At 44.2% G+C, this 23,421-nt stretch overlaps 2 protein-coding genes across 2 annotated transcripts; both read right to left on the reverse strand.

Annotated features, from left to right (window-relative positions):
- Nucleotides 1–32: 32 nt before the first annotated feature.
- LOC137158922 (sulfotransferase 1B1-like) lies at nucleotides 33–11,883 on the reverse strand. Its single transcript, XM_067556928.1, has 8 exons — nucleotides 11,813–11,883; nucleotides 9,221–9,369; nucleotides 6,264–6,392; nucleotides 5,934–6,031; nucleotides 4,413–4,539; nucleotides 3,562–3,656; nucleotides 1,587–1,767; nucleotides 33–194 (listed from the first exon to the last, which is right to left on the reverse strand). Exons 2-8 carry the CDS (start codon nucleotides 9,366–9,368, stop codon nucleotides 82–84), a joined length of 891 nt encoding a protein of 296 aa, XP_067413029.1. The 5' UTR covers nucleotide 9,369; nucleotides 11,813–11,883; the 3' UTR covers nucleotides 33–81.
- A 571-nt stretch (nucleotides 11,884–12,454) lies between these two features.
- On the reverse strand, nucleotides 12,455–19,152 carry LOC137159160 (sulfotransferase 1 family member D1-like). The gene is given in 7 exon segments (XM_067557358.1): nucleotides 12,455–12,949; nucleotides 13,410–13,590; nucleotides 14,059–14,153; nucleotides 14,692–14,818; nucleotides 16,048–16,145; nucleotides 17,271–17,396; nucleotides 19,005–19,152. Coding segments are annotated over 7 exon segments (888 nt in total). The 3' UTR covers nucleotides 12,455–12,836.
- Nucleotides 19,153–23,421: the final 4,269 nt, after the last annotated feature.

Consider the following 23,421-nt stretch of genomic DNA (forward strand, 5'->3'; position numbering starts at 1 on the left):
GGGGGAATTAAAAAAGCTGCTGTCAAAAGAAGTCATAGAAACCCATGTATTAGAACTACAGCACTAAAACGCCAGGCTCCTTCAGATTTCTGTTCGGAACCGCAGTGTGGTCCCAGCCATTTTCTTCTCATAATCTTCATTGAATCTCTCATTCTGGGCCACAGTAAAGTGATTCTTCCAGTCCCCAGCAATCCCTGAAACAAAAAAAACCGTGAATGAAACAGCAGAGCCCTTGGTGAAGCAAAGGAACTCCCAATGGTGGAAAATGCAATAGAAAAGACTATCAAGAAAACATTAAGGGCCTAAATTTTACTCTCAGTTGCATTCTTTTTCTCTAGCTCCTATAGATTTCTGAGAGTGTAGCTGAGGGAAGAATTTGGTCCTAGATCTATTAAGTAAATAAATTTTCCATGCACCACAAACAAAAATGTAGTTCATTAAACTGAGTGCTAATTAGACAAAAACTCAAAAAGGGTCGGATCCTTTACAGGGCCATGAATCCTCCATGTCCACTAGCTGCTATATAGAAGGAGAACTAATCTGCCCAACAGCCTAATGTTTTGAGTACCTTTTTCATGCTCTGAGAACAGAAGGCATCAAGAAAAATGCTGATGTCCAGAATAGCTGATTTTTTTTAAATGTGCTATTTTTATCAAAATATTTTTGTAACAATTGTCTTTTAACTGGAGTTTAGTCACTGGAAAATTGTTGAACTGAAATAGTGTATCGATCAATTTTCTAATAGTTTGTGAGAGCTCTGGGTGGATGCCAGAGAAAGCAAACCAGTTAATCAGATCCTGCATTTCATATTGATTGTTTTAGAGATAGTTTTAGTATGGAAATTGTTCCCTTTACCATGTATTATTATTATTAATAAACATGTTTGTTAACAGTAAAGCCTAGGTACCAGCAAAAACTGGGGCCCCCTTGTGCTAGGCACGGTACACACACAGAGTAATAACAGTCCCTATCCCTTTATCATTCTGTATTCCACCCATTGGTTCTATTTTTAGTTCAGTTGTCTCCTATGGCCAACATGCTTCACTTCTTTGCTTTTCTTCTTCTTTGACAAAGATATCATACAGAGATGTAGGGATTTAGAGCCAAAATTTGGAAGAGCTTAATTCCCCTTTAGGCACCTAAACAAATTTTCCAGATTTTCAGAAGGGCTCAATGAGCAACAGCTCCTGTTCTCAGTGAGAGCTGCTGAATGCTTGGTACTTCTGAAATATCCAGTTACTTCATTTTGATGTCTAACTGGAAGCTGAATTCTTGAAAATCTGGCTCTATTGCCTCCATTTAGTCAAAGATCAAGTTCTAAACAGGTAGCAGCAGCAGAGTGCAGGCTTCCACTGATGAGATGGGGATTGCTAATTAATGTTTTGTGTCAAGGCACCTATGAGATATAAACACCTATCCACAAGGAACGGTACCACCAAGTTGTTTTACACAAGCCACTGAAAAGCCATGAGACATAAATATGGCCACCTTTCTGGGTAGCTTACGAGGAAACTGGATGAAAAAGTATCTTCCTGTTACAACTGAGGAGAAGAATAATGGTTCCTAGTACCAATGCGGGTCCTTACCCTTGCGCATGAAAGAGGAGATGCTTTGATCCATTATATCATTTGGGGCCATCTTATAGTTTGTGGTGGGATTCTCTTTCATCATTTCGAATGAAGTGTGATAGACAATTCTATCCAGAACGTCCTCCTTCAAATCCTTCCCCAGGAACTGCATCACCTTGCGAATTTCATGCTTTGGATTCTGCAGAAAGGCAAGTGGCACTTCAGACAATGTGCTGTGGGACCCAGTTGCTCAACTTGTCAGGTGAAAGCATGTAATATAGTGAAAGCCCAGAACTTTTATGAAGTGCCAGTTGTTCCACTGTATTAAAAACAATATCCAGCAATCCATAAATACATTTGATCAACCTTGCACCCAACTCTTACACCCCTTCCCAAAATAGAAAGGAGACTACAAAGGAGCAAACAAAACTCTTCCTTGTCTCCCTCCCTAGCATTAGCTCATTGCACCAGCAACCTGAATTCTGGCACTTTCTAACTTTTGAGTATTTGACTTTGCAACCCAAATAATGTTCTTTTAACATTGTTTTTGTGTGTGGGTAGTATGTATATATATATAGAGAGAGAGACCATGATTGATCTGTAACTCCCCAAGCCCATCACTTTATTTAGAAAGTGATGCAGAGGGACCCTAATTCCACCCACATTTTCCCCAGCCAGTCATGGATTTCTTAAGGCCAGATCCTCAGTTGCTACAAATTGGTGCAGCTCTACTGACCACACCAATAGAACTTTGCTGATTTGACAGCCTGGCCCTTACTCTCAAACTTCATTTCCTGTTCTTCAGTAATACATGGATGCCAAACTTCAGTATAACTTCAGTTCCAAATGCTAGCCAGTATTGCTGTGCACTGGGAAGGGTAGCAATTAATTCCATTTCACATCATTCAAAGGTATAGTTCAGATGCACATCCAAATGTCTCTGGTATGGAAATCTTGCAAGATCAGGCTCTCATGAGACTTCTGGGACTGCCTAGTTCCTGTTGGATTGGGAATATCACTGAAGGAACCCTTCCTGAGGTATTTTAGTATTTCCAATTCCTCTCCTAGCTAAAACCAGGAATTGCAGAGTGAAACTAAAGGGGAAAAAGAGGAAAAAAAGCAACCATACCCTTTCAAATACCCATCAAGAGTTCAGTTTGGGTCTGAGTGAGGGGTTAAGTCACTTCTAGTCTAGCTTCTCCAGCTTTAATTACATGCTTCCTTAACCCCTCCTCTTCCTCCTGCCTCTTAATAAAAGTGCTACTTTTTTTTAAATGAAAGGGATTAAAAATTCTCTTAAAGAAAGCAGCCTTCTTTTGGTACTTGCTCTTCAAAAGATGTGCTCCCACAAGCCTGCACTCTAGCATGGGCAAGAGGGTTTGGGAACGCTTGGGACTCGGGACACCTGGATTCAGCTCCTTGGTCTGACACATGCTTCCTGTGTGACCTTGGGCAAGTCACTTAACTTTTCTGTGCCTCAGTTCCCCATCTGTGAAAAGAGGGTTAATGACACCTACCTCACAGGGGTGTTCTGAGGATAAATCCATTTGAGATTGTGAGGCACTCATATATTCTGATCATGCGGGCCATATAGGTACCTAAGGTCGTGTGAGTAGGAGTATGACACTGTTCTCTCAAAATGGCATACAGCCCTCCGACAACTGACTGCAGTAAAGAAGCTGGTCCCCACCACAGTCTCTTCTTCCCTAGACACAGTTCTAGATAAGGGAGAGTAAGTGGGGAAGGAAATCCAATGGAGGCTCACAGCTCAGATATAGTATTAGCACCAGCCAAAGTGTTTAAGAGTCACCTTCTGGCCCTTTTACCCATGGTGGATTGCACTACCCTAGACAGATTGTCCTCAGGACAGTCAGACAGCTCTTCAGATGGATATTGCACAGTAGGGTAAGGCATAGAACAGGTGACAGGTTTGTTGCCTCCATCCCTGTGTGCGTGGAGTGTCCCCTCAAGGGTGTACATGTTGCGCTCTCACCTCTTTCATGTCCTCATAGAACAGGTATAATATGGGATGGTCCTTTCTCTTCTCCCACCAGCCTTTCACATGGTCATACCAGGAACCATAAGCAACTAAATTTAGAGAAAAAGGTAGACAAATACCATTAGTGAGGAGAGCATATCAGGTAATTGGGGGCCAAATTCTCTTTTGGCGTAACTCCACTGAAATGCTTTCTGTGTGCAATTACCAGGACATCATGTGTAAATCAGGTAACTTCACGCAAGCCACCAGTTGTGGTTATTTGCATACATTGGGTCAAATTCTTTGCCCCATTGATTCCACTGTCAGATTAGAATCCTTATCTTTTTTTTAAATATATGACTGGAGCAGAAACTAGATATTAACTAGCTCACGTATAAATACAATTTAGGGCCAGATCTCCAGCTGGTGTCAATCAGCGTAGCTTCATTAAAGTTAATGGGCCAGATCCTTAGGTAATGTAAATTAGCCATAGCTCCATGGAAGCCAGTGCAGCTATGCTGATTGACAGCTGCTGAGGATCTGGCCCTAAGTTATACAAAGTCTGGGCCAGTGGATCCACTGCTATGCAGATTCCCCAATCACTGCCTCCTCTGAAGGAGAGCATAGATGGAGTGGAGGCTACTCAAACTCTTTGGTCTGATAGGAAAATTCCTTCCCTCAGTTCCCACTGGACTTCCTAATATGCAGAGAATACATTTAAAGGCATAACATTCAATTTTTCTACCATGAGGCAGAACCTAGCCTGGAAAATTCATCTGAAGTTGCAGGTCTGTTTTCCTTTATGCTTCAAGCAGCATCACTTTAAAACCGCAGGTACATGAACTGCTAACATATGTCAGTCTCACCTCTGCCTGCCAGGTATTTCTCAGTGTATTGCTCCCATGTGCCAGGCTCTGGATGCAGCTTGTTCATCAGGTCAAAATGATAGAAGGAAACAGCTACATCTTTGGTGTTTCGGGCAACGTAGATCATCTGCAGTAGGGAGAAGAGAAGAATCCATGTTGCCTCAGGGACCTTGCGTTCTGAATGGCTTTAGACTTGGATTTTCAAAGGTGTCTAAGGGAGTCGGGTGCCTAATTTCCTTAGGCACCTTTCAAAATCCCAGCCCTACTGCAGGGGAGCCAAATTGTGGCTCAAGGGCCAAATTAAAGCTGCAGGGATCTAAAGTGCCCATGGACAGTGTGGTCTGAGAGAGCACCATGGACTGGGCATGGGATTGGAAGCGACAGAGGCTCTAATCCTGGCTCTGATCCTAGCTTTCCTGCTGACTCTTGCTTTGTGTGATCTTCCGTTTCTCAGATTCCCCCTCTGTAAAAATGGGTAAAACAACATACATGTCTGCCAGTGTAACCCAGTGCACAGGCCCCACAGGGATGGAAAGTCTGGCGGTACTAGTATTCTTTGAGGAGAACAGGCAGTCAGCAGAACCACCAAAGTGGGTGGTATAGGTCAAGGAGGGATTGTGACTAGAACGCCTGGGGATTAGCTAATTCAGTGAATCCCCAGGCGGCCTCCTATAGAGCTTCAGTCGCAGGTTAAACCAGCCTACCTCTGAAGGATGGAAACAATGCAAACCCCGTCTGTCCTGCCCTTGGGCTGCATCCTCCTATTCCCCTGGGTGCAGCAGTCAGCAGGTCTGCTCCCATGAGTATTCAGACATAGCCACCCACAGAGTGGCAAAAATACACTCATGCCCTGCAGAGCCAACATGGCTACGGAGGAGTGAGCTGGATTGTATTCTGGCTCTCGCATCATCAAGCAGAATTGTTAGCTGAGTTGCAATTGCAGGACCACCTTTTCCCCACAGTTATGCCTGGGTAACCCCACTGAAGACAATGAGATTGTCCAGGAAGTGGGATTTTAAAAACAATGGGTGTTGCACAGTTGTTGGTGATGTTGGCAGAATGTGCTTTGCAGAATCTTTGTTACTGATCATAATGCGTGAGCCAGAAAGAACCCAGTCTGATTGTCATCCTAGGGCGAGCCTGCAAGGCTGGCAGCTAGAGAAAACATCTTACTCAAAACATAGTGAATGTTATCTAATGGCATTGTAATCCCATGAGGCCAATTTCAATGGGAACTGGAGGTCCTGATCCCTTAGGGATGTTTGAAAATCTCAGTCTAACTATGAATACAAATCTGCATCCCAGTGTTGTAATGGTAAAGCTGCAAAAATGCTTTATATTACCTTGGAAACCCCCAAATAAATCTCTTCCCGCTGGAGAAAAGAGTCAGTAGATAAAAATGAGGGAGTGGAACCTGGCAGAGGGTGGAACTAACATGCGTATTCTGTGTGCTTCAGGCACACAATGCTTCCCCCCATCAGCCTGTTGTCCAGAAGGTCTGAGGTCCCAGCTACTGGTTACCTTGCAGCCATTTTCCCAGAAGGACATGGGAAGGAGCTGGACTGGGAGATGGGTCTTCACTAAGCGAGGAGCTGGCTTCTTGGCCAGTTGCTCTGTACCTGGTAAGTAGAGGTTCAAAGAGATCATTGATGCAGATAGACAAGGCATTAAGGGTAACCTTTTCAAAAGCACCTAAGTCTCACTGAAAGTTAGGAACCAAACCCAGATCTCCTGCGTTTCAGGCCAGTGCCCTATCCACAACCCCATCTTTCCTCTCCTAAACTGCAAGCCAGACACGCTAAATGACTGACATTTTTGTCTGTAGTCACTCAACACTAGTGCTAAGTTTACCTGCTGGCATCTTTCCAGGGACAGCGAATTCCAACATGGGTACTTTGTTAAAAATTGCAGCCCGCTTGCATTTGTCAGGATCTCCATTGTTCATAATCATGTCTACAATTTCACTCATCCATGTAGTGCCTGGAAATGAGAGAACAAAACCCCAGTCAAGAACCAGGTTTATTCACCCAGGAACAGCCAAGCAGGAACTCTATCAACAGTCCTTCCAGCCATGACAACAGCACATATGGTATTCAGCCCATTCACTTAGGATCTTCTATATTCTAGCTACATCTCTAGATGTAGAGCAGCAATGGAATATCATTAGTCTGTTGCAAAACATTACAGTGTGCCAGCTTTGTCACCTACAGTAACTGATGGCAAGCGGCCTACTTCGGAACTCTCTTTTTGTGGAAGGTCTGCCGCCCTGAACCCATTTTCGGGGATGGTGTGAGGCCTCTCCTAGGCCAACACAATGGCTAGCTGATTTTCCATTGTTATTTTTTGGATGAGCATCTGCTCAATGTGCTCAGCTGCCTACACGACAAAGGAAAAGACATGGGCCCTGCCCCAAGGGGAGTTTACCATTTAATAATGCAACACATTGGCCCAGCTAACATGGGCCAAGAAATACAAGGCTGCCCCTTCTCCCACCCCAATACTCCAGTAGTTTCCCTCTTCTAACCACAGCCTGCTTCTCTATGAGCCAGTGCAGCAGAGCTGCTTGTGCCGCAAAGCCTCCAGGCTACACCATATAGTAACAGCAAGTTTGTGGATTGTGACTGGTTCCTTGCTGTGCCAGTGCTTAGACCCTTAACGGTCTCACACAAGGAGTGGCAAGTGACCTCTGGTTGGAAAGATAAACCAGTATTTGGAACTCTGAGCCCTTCTGGCTCACATGATAGCCATTTAAACCATCCATACCGGAATGGGGAAAACCCAGACCTTTAATTCCATCTCTTCTGAGCCTGCTGCTTTGTTTATGGTTAAAATAAAATATATAAATCACTCAGAATCAACCTCGCATTGAAATTCCAGGGCCAGATTCCGCTGCCCTTGCTCACATTTAATATTAACGCACACTGTGAGCTAACCCCAGCAGCAAAGTATGAATCAGCATGAGTGAGGGTGACAGAAACTGCTGCAAAAACAAGTCAAAAGATGTTATCGTTCAGATGGCAAATAAACTGCCTGAGCTAGCTCAGAATTCATCCTTCCCTGATCCAAAGATCTTTTGCCTGTCAGACCACTCATGGGTGCCTCCATTTCCCTCTTCTCCTGTAGCACCTGGGCTCTGAAGCAGTGCATTGCAGCGATTACAGTGTGTCCAATGAGGATGTCTCACTCCTTAATCAACAAAAGCAACCCAAAGCATCCCGGGAGCTTACCTTACCATCTCCACAAAGTCTCCAGCTGCTTGCAACCCAGATAGTGTAATACTGGGACTCAGACCTGAGTCTCCAGTCAAACAAGGCACATCACCAAACACTAGGACAGCCCAAGAAAGCACTATGTTAAGTCTGTGCCTTTTGTTTGGGGGGGGAGGGGAGGGGCAGGATGCCCATCCTTTTCCCTATGGGGCATTCCCATTTCATATAAGAAAGGAACAAATCCCAGTCCAGACGGGTTTGAGGTTAAAGTTGATGGGATTATTTCCAGTGAGTGAATGGTAGGCAGGGAGCTGTGAAATGCTGGAAAGGCTCCTTGGTGTAAGGGGTCTATTAGCCCCTTACTAAACCTGAGTGGGTCTTTTGGGTTGGCCATCTCTTGAGGAAGCAGGACCCTGAAACAGACACAGCCCCCAGGGCCCATGGAGCGAGGCCAATGCAGGTCAGCCTGGTTGACAGGGCGGGCAGGCCAATGAGGGAGCCAGGAAGATGGGGGGGGGGTCCTGTCCTCCTTGTGAGGTGCAGCTGCCTGGGCAGAGAGCGGGCAGAGCTAAGGACAAAGCAGCCAGTGGCTGGGGGCCAGAAGAGAGGCCCAGGGAGCCGAGCTGAGCCACAGCAGTGGAGCCAGAGGGGCACCCAGAGAGCCGAGCCGAGCAGAGCCCACCTGCGCTGAGCAGAGCAGGAGCTGGGGCTGGAGCCCTCCGGAGCTGGTTGTGGTGAGCAGCTGGGGAGAGTGAGGGGGACCCTGGGCAGGGCCTGGCGCAGGGAGACGCTCCCAGCCCAGAGGCCGCCCAGGTCAGACTCAGAGGGGTATCGTGACCCTGACAGGGGGCTGATGCTGGGGAGAAGGGCTCTGCCCCTAGAGCTGGGGGGCGTGTGGCCACTGCCAGAGCAAGTGTCTGACTCTCTGCATCCCTGCAGCGCAACCAGGGCCTGGGCAGGGGCCTGTGACATGTGACAGAGACTGTAAAACCTCCCTTACACCCCAGAGATGCTGTGTGTGGTGCCCCCGTGCCAAGGGGCAGTGTTAGGTTAAAGGAAAACATACTTCCCTTCTTTTCTTATTTTTTATTTGGTGTTTTGATTGCTGTTTGTTTAATACATTGTATTATTTGCACTGTATGCAGTGATCAGTGGGTCAAGGAAGCACCCAGTGCAGAGAGAGTAGCCCAGAGTGGGGACACCCCAGCCCCTACCCTAAGGGACCACGGCAAGATTGGGGGTTGAGCCTCAGGAATCCTGGGCCCAGCCTTGTCGGGGTCACAGGGACCCCACCACACAGGAGAGTGGAAGGGGAGCCTTCAAGGTCAGGCGGGCCTCTGGGTGAAGGGAGTGGGAGCGAAGACTCAGATCCTTTCGCTAGCCAACTCCACTAGGGTAGTGTATGAGGCAGGAAAGTTCCCCACAATAGCGGGCCCATTCCCCCGCTTACATTGGCATTCTTGCCAGATGTGAATCAGTGGAGCTACTTCGCTTTCAGAAAGTGAGCATGCTGGGGCTTGAAGGGAGACCTCACTACATTTCCAGGACCATCAGGCAGGCTCGTTATGGCCCCTAATCCTGAAAGCTATGAAAACTCACCAGATTTGGGGTACGTGGCTATCACAATGTCATCTGGCCTGCTCTGGAAATTCTCGATCCTTTCCCAGTTGTATGAAAACGCACAAACCATTGGAACATCGTGGACTGTCCTCCAGTCCTGCCGAAGGTAATCTTCTGGTGAAGCCATCCTGGGTGCGATGGGGGGGGAAGAGTTCAACAGAGTGTAACTAGCAGGGGAGAAGGTGGGAGAGCAGCTGAACAGGAAGCTCAGTTATCTTCCCAGTGCTCCCAGACGCTCTGTTGTGTGTGGTGGGATATTTCTTTTTTTGTCGCTGTGGGCCTGTCTCTTCTCCAACTGTTTAATAGTCTGTGTCCTGGGCTATGTTTCCATTTAAAAACCGAGTCAGCGATGGCAGTTCATATGCGTACACACCATGCCACATTGCATACATTAGATAGCAGGCAGCAGCATGTTACGAAAGGGTGTGTTGCTCAGCTTTCCTATCTGCTGACTCCTTTGTCACAACAAAGGTGTGTGGGGTTTTCTGCAGATGTCTGATATTCAGGCTCTCTCAGGGCTCGCTCACCAAAAGCAAACAGTCTTTTGTATTAGGTGAAAGAGAACAAGGAACCTTGTACCTGAAAGCGAGCAAAGCACCTTGTTCCTCAATGTCAAGATAATTGCTTTTAAAGGCTGGAAAAGGTGCAAAAGAGCAAATATTTGTAGTAGGCCAGACCCAAGTATTTTTCTCCTGATGTAAGTGATGGATGGTGACTCAGGAGGCCTGGTGTCTATTCCCAGCTGTACCTTGTCCTTGGACAAGACACTTAATCTTGCTGTGCCTCATTTCCTCATCTGCAAAGTGGTGATGATAACAGTCCCTTTCTCACATGCTTTGTCTATTTAGATTCTCTGGGAGAGGGGTTGACTTTCTAGCTGTTTGTACAGCACCTAGCACAACGGAGCCCTGAATTTAATCGAGGTCTCTAGCTGCTAGCATAATACAAATAATACAAATAATTTCTTGTAACAGCCTTTTCCTGGGAAAGTCCACTTGGTTCAGGCTGCTTCCTAGCACTTTCATCAAGCAAAAATGTGGAGAGTCCTTTGCTCCAGACTTATTACTTACATACACTGGGCACGTTTTAAACTAAAGCACAGACCCAGTGACAGAGTAACTTCAGCCAGCAGGCATGTAGTGTTACGCCCTAGGAATGCATGGCCTGGAGTGAGTTATTGTTCCAAATTCCAAAGCTATGTCTACACAGCAGTTAAACGCCTGCAGCTGGCCTGGGTCAGCTGACTCCAGCTTGCAGGGCTTGGGCTGTAGGTCTGTAAAACTGCAGTGCAGATGGTTGGGCTTGGGCTGGAGCCCTCTTCCTCATGGGGTCCCAGAGCTTGGGCTCCAGCCCAAGTCTAAACGTCTACGTTGTAATTTTACAGCTCTGCAGCCCAGAGTCCCATGAGTCTGAGTCCGCTGACATGGGCTAGCTGTGCATGTTTAACTGCTTGTAGACGTACTGCAAGGGAAGAGGAAGGACTCCAAGGAAGCGTGGGAACTGGGTGCAGGCACGTTCAGGACTCCAGTGAGGCAAATACCAAGCATTTTTGCAAACCTCACCACATGCATTTTGTGAACTCTAAAGTTCAAACCAATTAAGTCCTAAAAAGAGAGAACCAAAGACCAGTATAATTAACTTATCTGCAGCAAGTCAGGTAACTGTGTTCTATTTACACACTCACAGCTAGTTAATCATAAAACTTTTAGCTGAGCAAGGCAGAAGGGCTGTCACCACCATGACCAGAAGGAACACAGCACTCTCATTCACTGATTGCACAGTAAACTTTAAGCAGTAAGGAAATCTTATTAGCTCAAGTTAGTGACAACAGCAAACACTGATACTGCTCGGTTGTGGGTTTGGGTATGGGAAATCATGTGTTGTTCAGCCTGAAACCAGCTGGCTCTGAAGCACTCTCAAATAATGGACAGTGTCAACTCTCTTTACCCTTCCTGAACCCTCTTAAATCCCACCAACACACCAGGCAGGAGAAGAAAGCTTAGTTTGGTCTTTTCAGACCTGAAAAGAGCAAATGAATATTTTAGTTTCTGCTCAGAAATGATCGCATTTCAGAAGTTGCTGAGTAAATGAATTTTTGAGAAAGTCAAATAAAAAAGATTCTATAAACTAGCAAATAATTCACCATTGTGAGTCTTAAATTCATAAGTAAATCACCAAACAATTCATAATCCTGCCCCCTCTCCTTTTACAAAATCTCGCTTGGAGTCTGCAACACTGACCATTTCTGCTGTCCCAGACTAAAATGAGCCATGCATTGAAGTCCCAATAAAATTATAAACCCATTTTATGACTGCACATACAGTCATATCCTTCCCCAGTGCATACAGCTCCTCTTCCCAGGTCTTAAAGGGGGAAATCACAAGACTGTTCATTGAAATTCTGGTCTGGAAAGTTTGCAATGTCAGATCCTATTAAAAATGTCCAGGTTTCTTCCTGGATGTGTATCCCACCAGTCCCAGGCAGGCTGCACTGCCTGGCTGTTCACTCTGACGCAGAACAGACAGACAAACTCCCAACAGTACCATCCAAAGAGCTGAAATCCCAGTTTACCTTTCTCCACTGGCGGGGCTGCTCTTCGGAGAAGGAAAGGCAGTATGTGAACTAGCGTGATCTCCACAAAGAGATTGTGAAAGGATGTGGGTGGACTCATTGCGTTGGCAAGACCACAAATCCTCAGGGACACAGCCAAGGAAAACGAAAGGTCCCAGCTCTATCAACAGTGCAGAAGGAGAGGCTTGGGAGTAATAGACAAGCTGGGCAGAAGGCCAGGGAGGAAGAAATACAACTTTCTGAGAGGTTCCAAAATGAGACCAATTAGGAAAGGCAGGAGACCAGGGTCACTGTGTCCCCCTGGCTGTTCCAAGAGTGGTGAGGAAGGCCGGTGTTCCTTCTGAGCAATGCATGTGGCTGTGTTGCAGATCATGTTACAAAAACCAGGGAAATCACCTCTCCCAGGCTGCCTGCCTTCAGATATTATGGGGTTCACTGGCAATGACAAATGCAGTAGAAAGCAAACTCAGATTTACAGCTTTTAATCTCTGTGTGCTCACAGGCGGGCATACTGGACATGCATAGGCAATTTAAATGAAAGGCTTTTTTGGAAGGCATCACTTAATACCTAGCTGTTACAGTGCTTTTCATCTCAAAGCGCCTAACGGTGTATACATGAGTTTTGGCATATCTAGACTTCCTGGAACCTGCTGGTTTGAGTCACCTCAGGTGCAGCTCAGCTTTTCGCCCCTTCCAGGTACAGTAGACAAACTCAGTACCATGTAGCTTACTATGTAGGGCTTTGTAGATGAGACCTTAAGAACTGAGGCCAAGTTCCCAACGACAGCTTGCTGTTGTCTGCTAATGATAGTGGCTGCACAATCCCCCTGGTGGAGTTTTACAACTCTTGAGTTAACTCAACTGAAGATCCCACAAAAATAAAAACATATGGAAAAAAAATCATATCTAAAGTAGTTAACAGTTGCTGTTTGCTTTGGTGCCTCCATTTAATTTGAATTTCTCCCCTGTCCAAGCCTAACTAAACATGTAAGCCAGATATGGGAAGGAAGTTGCTGCTGCAGCTTCAGATCTCCATTTGGAACCGCAGTGTCAATCCCTTCATTTTCTCTTCATAATCTGAGTTAAATGCCTCATTCTGGGCCACAGTGAAGTGATTCTTCCAGTCACCCACAATACCTGGAAGAGAAAAACAGGAATCACTGGGTGAAATTCTGTGGCCTGTGTTATGCCAGAGTTCAGATTAGATGATCACCTTCATAGTCCCTTCTGGCCTATAAATCTAAGAAAACAAAGGAATGATTCAATCTGTAGTCTACTTTCTCCCTTCTGCCTCTTTCTGTCTCTTGCATCTTTTAGAGATCTCATTGGGGCTGGGTTAAATGGTGATAGTTTTTCACCCTCGTTCCCTATTAGTTCCATTTCTCCTTGAACAGTACTGTTCCTAGGCAATTCCATCATTAGCCAGGTTTGGCTGGTAAAGAATAAAACTTGGATCCTGAGATTTTTCCCACCTATAGAAACGGAATTAGTGTCTGGCTTTTCCTCAGATTATAGTTGTTATTGGTCCTGCTTCCATGTTACTAGCCTTTCCTCCTTGTTTGTAAACCCTGCTGTAATTGTTGTGAGAAGTTCTCACCTTTTCTCATGAAGGGAGACACACTGTGGTCCATATGAGCTTTTGGTACCATCTTATAATTGGCAGTGGGGTTCTTCTGCATCTCCTGGAATGAGGTGTGATGGAGAATTTTATTCACCACTTCCTCCTTCAAGTCCTTTTCCAGAAACTGTAACACCTTTTGTATTTCATGTTTCGGATCCTAGAAAGGCAGATTGTCAGATGCTACACAGAGGGATGTGGAAACTAAGAAAAGGTACTGGTACAATGTCACTTTTTCAGCCCAGTGGTGGAGACTGGGAACAGTGAGAATGGAGAGGATTGGCATTTCCTTTTAAAGGGAGATCCCTAATCCCCAAGCCTGTGTGTGTGTGATATTATTAGGAATCACCAGATAGTGCTATTGCAGATGGTCTTGCTAGTTCTGTTTATTTGAATGTATAGGAGTTTGATCTTGGAGAAATGCTTATTGGCAGTGGTGATGTAGTTCTTTTCAGAAGTTAAGCATTTTACCTGTGAAGCCTGACCCCTCTGCCTGACTCTCTCTCTCTTCTCTCTGATTAAGTATCATTGTTTGGCATAGCTGCTGCCTACATATTATACTCATGCAAACAAACAATGCATTTGGGGCCAAATCTTTACATGAGTTTATATTCTTTCTCTCCTTCACCTTTTTCATGTCCTCGTAGAACAAGTACAGAATGAGCTTGTCCTTTCTCTTCTCCCACCAGCCTTTCACGTGATCATACCAAGATCCAAACACAACTAAATAAAAATCAGAGGAACAGAAAAGGAGAAGAGAAACATTCACATTTAATATGGAGTCACTGTGATATCAGCAAAGAAGTCAGGTTAAATAGTGAATATTTTTTGGATGGGTGGATCACAAAAAAACATAATGGCAAAATCATACCAGGATAATGGGTTGATAAGTCAATAAGGGGGTGCTGGATGTCTTGAGATCCCCTCTTAACACAACTCACTTCTCCCCATGGGAACGGGTAACTTGAGATACTAGCTGGGCAAGCAGATTGCCTGAGCATCTAAGAGATATTCTAGATGGATCTGGTTCTTGGATCAGAAACTGAGAAATGGAGGTTGATGGGGAGATGTGTTAATATTTTTATCTTGCCTTGTAGGGGCTTCTGTGTAACTGAAATTTGGATACACTTGTGGGAAGAGATTCTGAGGTTGTAAATCCGTATCTTTAGAGCAGCTGATAATCTGCTCCATGGTTGTTGGTTTAGCAATGCCACAGCCTGCAACCTCAATGCTGTAGGGAGAATCTAGCTTCAAGTTTTACCTTCCCCAGCCACAAACTTCCCCAAGAACTCATCCCAGGTGCCAGGCTCTGGATGCATCTTTGCCATCTGGTAGAAATGGTAATAAGAGACTGCCACATCCTTGGCATTTCGGGCAACGTAGATGATCTGTGGAGAAGAAAAGGATGTTTACCGTGGTCCATCCAAAGAAAGGGTGGGGAGATTCATGAACATTGTATCTATTTTTCCTCCACCCCATTTTTTTTTTGAAATTACATCAATTTTTCAACCAAACATAAAAAAATTGTGACCAGTTCTACTGAATAAGCAAGTGTTTACGGCACTTCAGTTGTTTGTAGGACTCCCTCCAATGTCACTATAAGTCTCATTTGATAGATCACCTTAAGAGGGATCCCTTCCAGACCTAGCCCTGGCATTAAAAAAAAAAAATCCCTCAGAATTCATTCCAGTGGCCTAGAAACGAGCACCCTGCTCTTAGAGAGGAAATCCTAGCCCCGCTGAAGTGAATGGGGCCAGGATTTCACCCTCAGGGTATGTCTACACTACAACTGGAGGGGTGATTGCAGCCCGGGGAAGATATACCCATTCTAGCTTTAGTCTAGTTAACACAGCTAAACATAGGCAGACACAAGGACATGGGCTTCAGCCTGTATAGGCATACTGGGGACCCTGGGTATGTACTTGCATTGCTAGCCTGCACCACTGTGTCTTCAGTCCTATTCTTAAGCAGGCTAGCTACAGTAAAGCTAGAGTGGGTGGGCCAATCAGGGCTGCAGTCACACACCTCTGATAGCAGTGTAGACATACCCTCAGTTCCTACTATAACCTCACCCTGGAATCCTCCCCTCTAGCACAGCTGATGGTATCAAATATGTCCGCAAAGTGCATGGACTGTAGAAATTCAGGGGTGATATCTCAAGTCCAATTAGTCTCACTTGAGTGATTCATTGCTTAACCATCAGTATTTACAATTGTAGTTGGATTTAGTCACTGAGAAGCTTTGTGTGTGTTTAAAAAAACTCCAAACACACAGCAGCACTGGAATCCTATGGAAACTCTACCTTAATCTATCACTGTATTAATTTCCAGTGGAAAATCTCACATAAAAGGCTGGTCATGTGGATAAATCTGAGATCTGTGTTCAGCTGCTGGCTCTCTCACAGATACATTGTATGGTTTTGGGCAAGTCACTTAATCTCTCCATGCCTTAGTCCCCCATCTGTAAAATGTGGATAGTAGTGCTTCCTTTGTCAATTTATATTTCAAGCTCTATGGGGCACGAATTTTCTCTTGCTGTGTGTATTCACAGAATCTAGCACAATGGGATGTCCATCTTGATTGGAGCCTCTGCTACCACAATGCAAAGAAATAATAACCTTGCAGTTGTTTTCCTAGAAGGAGTCAGGAACGAGTTGAACAGGAAGATGAGTCTTTACCAACCGGGGAGAGGGCATTTTAGCCAGCTGTGCTACACCTAAAATACAAAAGGGATTAAAGGAAAAAAACGGATTTATTACAGCTTTGATAGTAAACTATATACACTCAGAGGGCCACTGTTATGAAGAAGGGAATCAGGCCCACAGCCTTTAATAATCCTGAGCTGCCATTCTGTATCTCTTTACTTGATGAAGTCCAGACAGATGTGGATAAGGGTAGGTAGACGTAAGCAACCAAAGAACCATACATTGGTTCTGAAAGTGGTGTTGGTGAAATCTCCCTCACTGCTGGGTAGGCATGGTGTATGCACATCTGGCAGAGTTTCCAGAGGGGCTAGTTTTCAGGTAGTCAGACTGGATCATCTAATCAGCTTGTCCATCTCTAACTTTTCTGATTCTAGTGAAATGTATTTATGTGAAGCCATGTGAGAAATCATCTGTCCCCATTCTGTCTTTCAATGAGGTTTGAATATAGCTCTGTAAAACCATATTAGCACATTTTTAAAATGTCAGGGTGTGAACATACAATATTCTCTCTGTCCCCCTTATAGGGCCAGATTTTCAAAAGATTAGCACCTAACATCTCCCCTTGAGAACAATGGAAATCTCACCTTCAAGGTGGGATTTTCAAAAAAAATATCAGTGTTAGGTGCTCAACCCCCATTGACCATTACTGAGAATTGGGCACCTAATTTCCATAAACTCTTTTGAAAATCCCACCCTTAATTCATTTTTGTATTAAATTATTTTTAAAACATTTCAGTTCATGTTTAAGGTCCTCGTGCACAGGATCCTAATACTATTGACACTTTGCATTTATATATACAGCCAGATCCAACAGGAGTCTTTCCAGTGACTTGAGTGAACTTTGGATCAGGCTCATACTGTATTTCATTCCAAAGAACTCAGAGTGGTTTAGAAACAATAAAGGCTAACGTCCATCCTTAGGTCTAACCATGCATCTCCTAATACAGTCAGTGCGATTTTCTTGTATGTATCTGAGGACAGAATTTGGCACCAGTTAACCAACCCTTCCAACAGCTCAGGGAGGTAGATAAATGGCCTCATATTCAGTTTTGGGCAACACATTTCCTAAAGGGAGGGTTGTCAAAGCCTCAGCTCCAATCTCTCCTGGAGTCTGCCTGCAGTGTGTAAAGCTTTACCATTTGAGATTCCAGGGATGATCAGCTCCATGAAAGGGACCCGACTGTAAATCGCATCCCGTTTACACTTCTCCACATCAGCATCGTTATAGATCATGTCCACAATTTCACTGATCCAGGTTGTGCCTGGAAATATAAAGCAAACCAGATAAATACTCCTCTAGTGTGCAGCAGGCTGGTCATAAACATGGGGTCAGATCCTCAACTGATGGAAATTGAAGTCAAAGGAGCTATGTCAATATAGACCATAGGCTAGAAGGGTGATGATAATCCATGTTCTTGGGCTTTCTTGGCCTGCCCTTGAATATGTGATGTCTGTAATGAAGTGCCTCAAAGGGCCCATCATTGTGGAAGCCCAGTATCATCAAACTTGATATAACGTCGCGGTGTTTCTGCTATCGCCTGAAGACCAAATGCAAAATTTCCTACCAAGCTTGTGGGAGGTAAATTACTCAAAAATGGAGGTGTGAATTGATATCATCCTGCCCCCCTTCAGCTCTGAAGCTATGCTGAGGGCAAACAGCACTCATCCATCCTTTGAAAGAAGACCTCACTTCCAGCTTACGTTGGTCAGAATCAGGCTGGCCATTTCCCTTCCTGACCATTGAGTGAGGGCACTGAAGCATTAGTCCACAAAGTCTATAGCATTCTGCAATGGGAGAGTCTAAGGGCCTTCGCTATGGCTGAAACGTTGGCAAGAAAGCAGCATGGAAGGAATATTTGACCACTTTTTGGACGCTTCCCTGCTATGACAAAGGGGCTTGTAGTCTTATTCTGTGTCTGTACTCAGCATGGTCACAGCAGGGCTTCTCCCCAGCTTCCAAACACTTGCAGCCCGGCCCAGTCTCCTTTAAGAAGGTTTATGCGCATGACGCAGACAAGCAAAGCAACAGAAAACAGACTTTTAACTCACTCCTTTTCTCTCTGGCTTCAGGGCCAGCCCTCTTAAGGGCATCGCACACCTCCTCTTGGCACCTTCCCAGTTCTAGTCAGCTCTGTTCCATTCTTGGAGCAGTAGGCCCAGTGCTGCTTCCCTCACACCTGCCCCCTTGCTCCAGGCACCCACCACAGGAGCTGGCTCTATTACACCATGGCTTCCCTCCTCCAGGCACAGCCTGTCCCACTCACTCCCTTCCCCTCCTATTTCCTGCACTCTGGCAGCCCTGCCCCCTTTAATTGACTGGATTGAGCTCACTGCCTCTGGTGCAGGGGACCCACTACCGAGCCATTTTCTGGCTGTAAATCTATTACATTGCTAAGAACATAAGAACAGCCGACTGGGTCAGACCAATGGTCCATCGAGCCCAATGTCCTGTCTTCCAACAGTGGCCAATGCCAGGTGCTTCAGAGGGACTGAACAGACATGAACCATCTTGGCTAACAGCCATCGATGAGCTATCCTCCATGACCTTATCTAGTTCTTTTTTGAACCCTGTTATAGTTTTAGCCTGGTAGGCTTCTTAGCTTTTTCCTTCCATGGCAAGGCCAAACAAAACCCAGGCATACTGTGGTGTTTTGAATAGGGTTTCTCAATAAAAAGGAATCCCAAAGGCAGAGGTAGAGGAGGCTTCAAATAAGAGACTTTTATACCTAACTGAGGAATTGATAAAAGGATTATGAACTGACTGTGGCATACATATGGTATAAGAGTTGGGCAATAGCCTCCATTTCTGCCCTGGGTTTTTGCCTTTTAGCTGCATAAGAAGAAGCTCTTAACAGAGCAGTGAGACTCACCTGATTTTGGGTACATGGAAATGAGAAGGTCATCTGGCCTGGCTTGGAATGATTTCACCTGGGCCCATTCTTCAACAATACTCCAGAATAGGGGAACACCACAGACAGTTTCTAATTTCCTCCTAAAAACACTTTCATTATTTTCCATCCTGGAAATGCTGAGCTAAAGGAAGAGAAAAGAGTGTAAAGTCCATGCTTCCATTACAAAGTACTGGGAAACCCTCTCTTCCACTTAGCATTTATTTTCCACAGTGCAGTTTGGGAGATTTGTCAATATTAAATTGTTAGTAGTAGAATCATAGAATATTAGAGTTGGAAGGGACCTCAGGATGTCATCTAGTCCAACCCCCTGCTCAAAGCAGGACTAACCTCAGCTAAACCAATCAACCTCAGTAACCCAATCCACCCAATCAACGTTCATGCTTGTGCCATAGTTTTAGGGCTCATGTGCAATGTTGGATGCAGCCACTAGAGGGTGACATGGCAACATAGACTTGAGAAGGTCTGGCCTATCAGCTGGAAGAGGGCAGCACTATTTACATATTAATTGGGTCAGATCCCCAGATAATACAAATTGGCATAAAGTCAATGGGGCTCTATTGTATGCCTACTGAAGAGCTGGTCCATAAAGTCCTGATTGTTAGAACTGTTGTCCTAATTCTCAGCAGGTGTAGTCATGCTGTCACTTGAATAAAGGAACAAGATGAGAGTAGTGGGGCCAGGGGAAAAAAACGAAGCAAGCAGTAGAATTTTTAACAGATTGCAAACTTTATCGAGGAGGCAGGAAGAACAGCACTAAGCACAATACAGCAGATTACTACAATGTGAACCAATATGAACCATAGCCAGAACATTAATAGGAATTTATGCACTTTTCAACAAGAAAAACAACAACAATACCAAGCATTATCATTAATAAAAGGCCAGATTCTGCCACCTACTCAACATGAGTCAGAGGGTCAGATTGTGATCCCGTATCCTTAGCAATATATACATAAATTATTACGTGATTGAATTGCCTCTGTTTAGATCCTGTAAAATTGCCTGAATTACTACATATAGTCCAGACTTGTATATTTGCACTTTTTTTAAACACAGCTTGATTGTATCTAATTTTCAGAATAAATTTTGTTTTACAAAAGCTATGATAATGGCCAATTATTCCTACATACAATACAAATACATTAAGGACTGTGAGACACTCAGATCCCATGGTAATGTTATGGGAGTATATACGTATGATAGATTGATTGGGCAGATGGATAGATTGACTGGGCAGATCGGGTACTTGAAATCATCACAAAACTTCATGATCCTTGATAGAAATTATTATTTTTAAGATCACATCTTCAGCAAGTATCAGTGAAAGTGCTGATCTACACCAGCTGAGAATGTGGCCCTTGTACTCTTTTTCTTAGATCAAAAACAATGCAAAAATCAAACCCCTGTTTCAGAGATGAACCAGGTGGATGTGTGCCATTAAGTTAACTGCAGGTTATGCTGCACTGTATGACAATGGTTTTACTTAAAGTATATTGGAAGAGGCATCCATTACATAAATAGAAAGACTATCACTGAAGAAATGATATATGCATAGATCTTTCTGTGGAAACAGCTTCTTTGTAGTGGAAGCTTCATGTAGATTTTAAAATTGTTGTTGCCAGGTGAATCCAATGTACATCATTCTGGAATAAAATAAATCATTTGACAAGAGGTCATAAAACCTGAGTGGTGTGTCTTGCATGCAACAGATTAGCTCTTTCTCAAAATAGTGAGCTACAATCTTTAAGCATAATATCATCAATCAAGGTCAGAAATGCAGTTTAAATAAGGATGTTCTAGCTTCTGTTGCTCTAAGGCCGACCTTTCACCTAATCTGAGTGTTTATCCATATTAGCAAATTTCACCAGTGTAAGTGGATCAATTTGAAATTGATTTAGTTATATCAATGTAAACCCCTAATACAGACACATTTAAATGGCTTTAAATCACGTATATACTGGTTCTCGGAATTCTGTTAAATAACCAGATTACGCTAAATTGCTTTAAACATGACTTAAGCTAGTTTAACTGTATCTACATTAAGAGTTTGCATTGGTGTAAACTGATTAGGTTCCATAAGAGCAAAATATCATGCATAGACATGTCCTCTAGGTAACTGTATTTTATCCCTTTTACTCTAGTGAACTAATTAACCATTCAAAACAAAGCACACTGAAGGGATAGGTGATTCTTTTATGCCCACACTTCTCAGTGATGCCAGTAAGAGAAAACATTTTAAAAGGAGTGGGATAAATTGGCACATATCAACGTTTATTCTTTCATTTAGACCAGCACTACACAATGAAGCCAATACTGGGAATAAGCAACTATAGATTTTTTTTTTTTATTTCAGCTGCCCTGTCTTTTGAAAATAAAAGAGCTACTTTCTGCGTCATAGGTTTTAAACCCAGCAGAGACTATTATAACCATCTAGTCTGACTATCTACATAATACAGGCTAGAGAATTTCGCCCAGTGATTCTTGCATCCAACACAATAACTATACAAAAGATCTATACATCCATTGCAAGCAGTACCCTCCATAGTTGTTCCTTACCCTTGGATGTATATATATATATACCCCCTATATTCTGTTTCTTGCATCTGATGAAGTGGGTTGCAGCCCACGAAAGCTTATGCCTGCAGAAGTTAAATTTGTTAGTCTTTTAAGTGCTACAGGACTCTAGTTTTTGCTGTATTCAGATTAACATGGCTACCCCTCTGGAACTTTTCACCCTCCATAGAGAAATTCATAACACATAATACAAAGAGCATAAAAATATTGCACCTGTGTTTCTTGTATGTTGGTTAGCTCAGTAATACTCTGCAGTGGCTTGCGGTGTTTCAGTAATTAGAGGAGTTTCTGGTTTCCATACACCACCAATGTTTTGTCTATGGTAGGAGGTCATGGGAGACTAGCAAACTCCAGAGACTGACATTAATAGCTCTGGAAAAATCTTTGCTCCTGCAAGTTTTCATTAAGTCATATTTGTGCCATATTTACCCAATAACTTGTCACATCACCCACTGTTATGCCATCATCCTATATTGATGAGTATGCCTGTAAATAAACCATGTAAGGAAAAACAATGAGAGTTCTGTGGCACTTTAAAGACTAACAAATTTAATTTTAGCAGGCATAAGCTTTCGTGAGGCTCAGCTCACTTCGTCAGATGCAGAGGTAGAAAATTCAGTGAGCCCTCTGCAGGGTCCAGGAAGTATGAGGGGATGGTGCCACGTAGGCTCTGGAGCTCTAGTTATATGTGGAGGAGGGGAGAGAAGCGTCACACATGAAGCCACATGTAATTCTCAGCAGGGATGATTTGTACACTAGTCCTACTGCAGGTGTTTGGCAGTGGAAGAGTTAACTGAGCTTACGGGTGTTGGGAGTCCCACAGGTGCCTGCATTTGCCTTGATTGGGACAATAGGAAGGGGCAGTTGCAGATTGGCTGGCATGATTGTGTCTCCCTTAGGAATTAGCTCTTTTTTAATGTGTAACATCATTTTAGTTAGTTAATTCTTAAACAGAGCAGGGTGAACTCTACTGTGAATTGTTTATTCACCTGGGGCTGTCCTTTTTCTGTTTGGAAATGAGTCAGGAGAAGACTTTGATATTTACAAATGTATTTTTTATCATGACAGTTCTGCCTATGAGCCCCTGCTGAGACTGGGGACCGGTGGTGTTAGGCACTGTATGAAGATACAGCTAAAGCCAGCTTCTGCTCTGAGAGCTGGCAGTCTAAAGAGACAAAGCAAACAGAGGATGGAGAAAGGATGGGGAACTGGCACAGAGAGAGAGAGAGAGTGAGTGATGGCTGACCTTGGGCAAATCACGTCACTGTTCTGTGCCTCGGTTTCCCTGTGTGTGTAATAGGGAGAACAACAGTGACCTCCTTTGTAAAGCACTTTGAAATTTGCTTGGTACTATTGCTAGCATTTGCCCGAGGTCACAAGGATGGCTGTTGCAGAGCTGGAACATGAAGCCCAGTCTCCTGAGTTTCAGGACTGTGGCTTATCCACAGAACATGCTGCTTCTCAAATGTGTGTGTTTGTGCAACTCCTGGACCATTTTGCAAACTAGGTTTGTTATAGAACTTCCCTATTCTTGATCAACCTGTGTGACTGGTCCTATGCAGACAGCAGGCAACAGGACTAACAGCAGCATCTGCCAGCAAAGCTTTGCCCTCACGCCCCAGTAAATTGCTGTTTAGAGAGAGTTTTTTATAGCCAGAATGAGTGGGAAAAGCAGGCAGCCCACGTGTCTCACTGTGAGTCAAGAGAATGAGGTGCAGGTTTATGCAGTGAGGTTTGGTGTATCTGGCAGAGTGTGTTGATCTGCAGAGGAAGTGCAGATCATGGTTTTTCTGACAGAGAA

This window comes from Emydura macquarii, unplaced genomic scaffold (genome assembly GCF_026122565.2).
Source record: "Emydura macquarii macquarii isolate MOO-44397 ecotype Brisbane River unplaced genomic scaffold, CSIRO-AGI_Emac_v2 contig_1790, whole genome shotgun sequence".
Lineage (NCBI taxonomy): Eukaryota > Metazoa > Chordata > Testudines > Chelidae > Emydura > Emydura macquarii.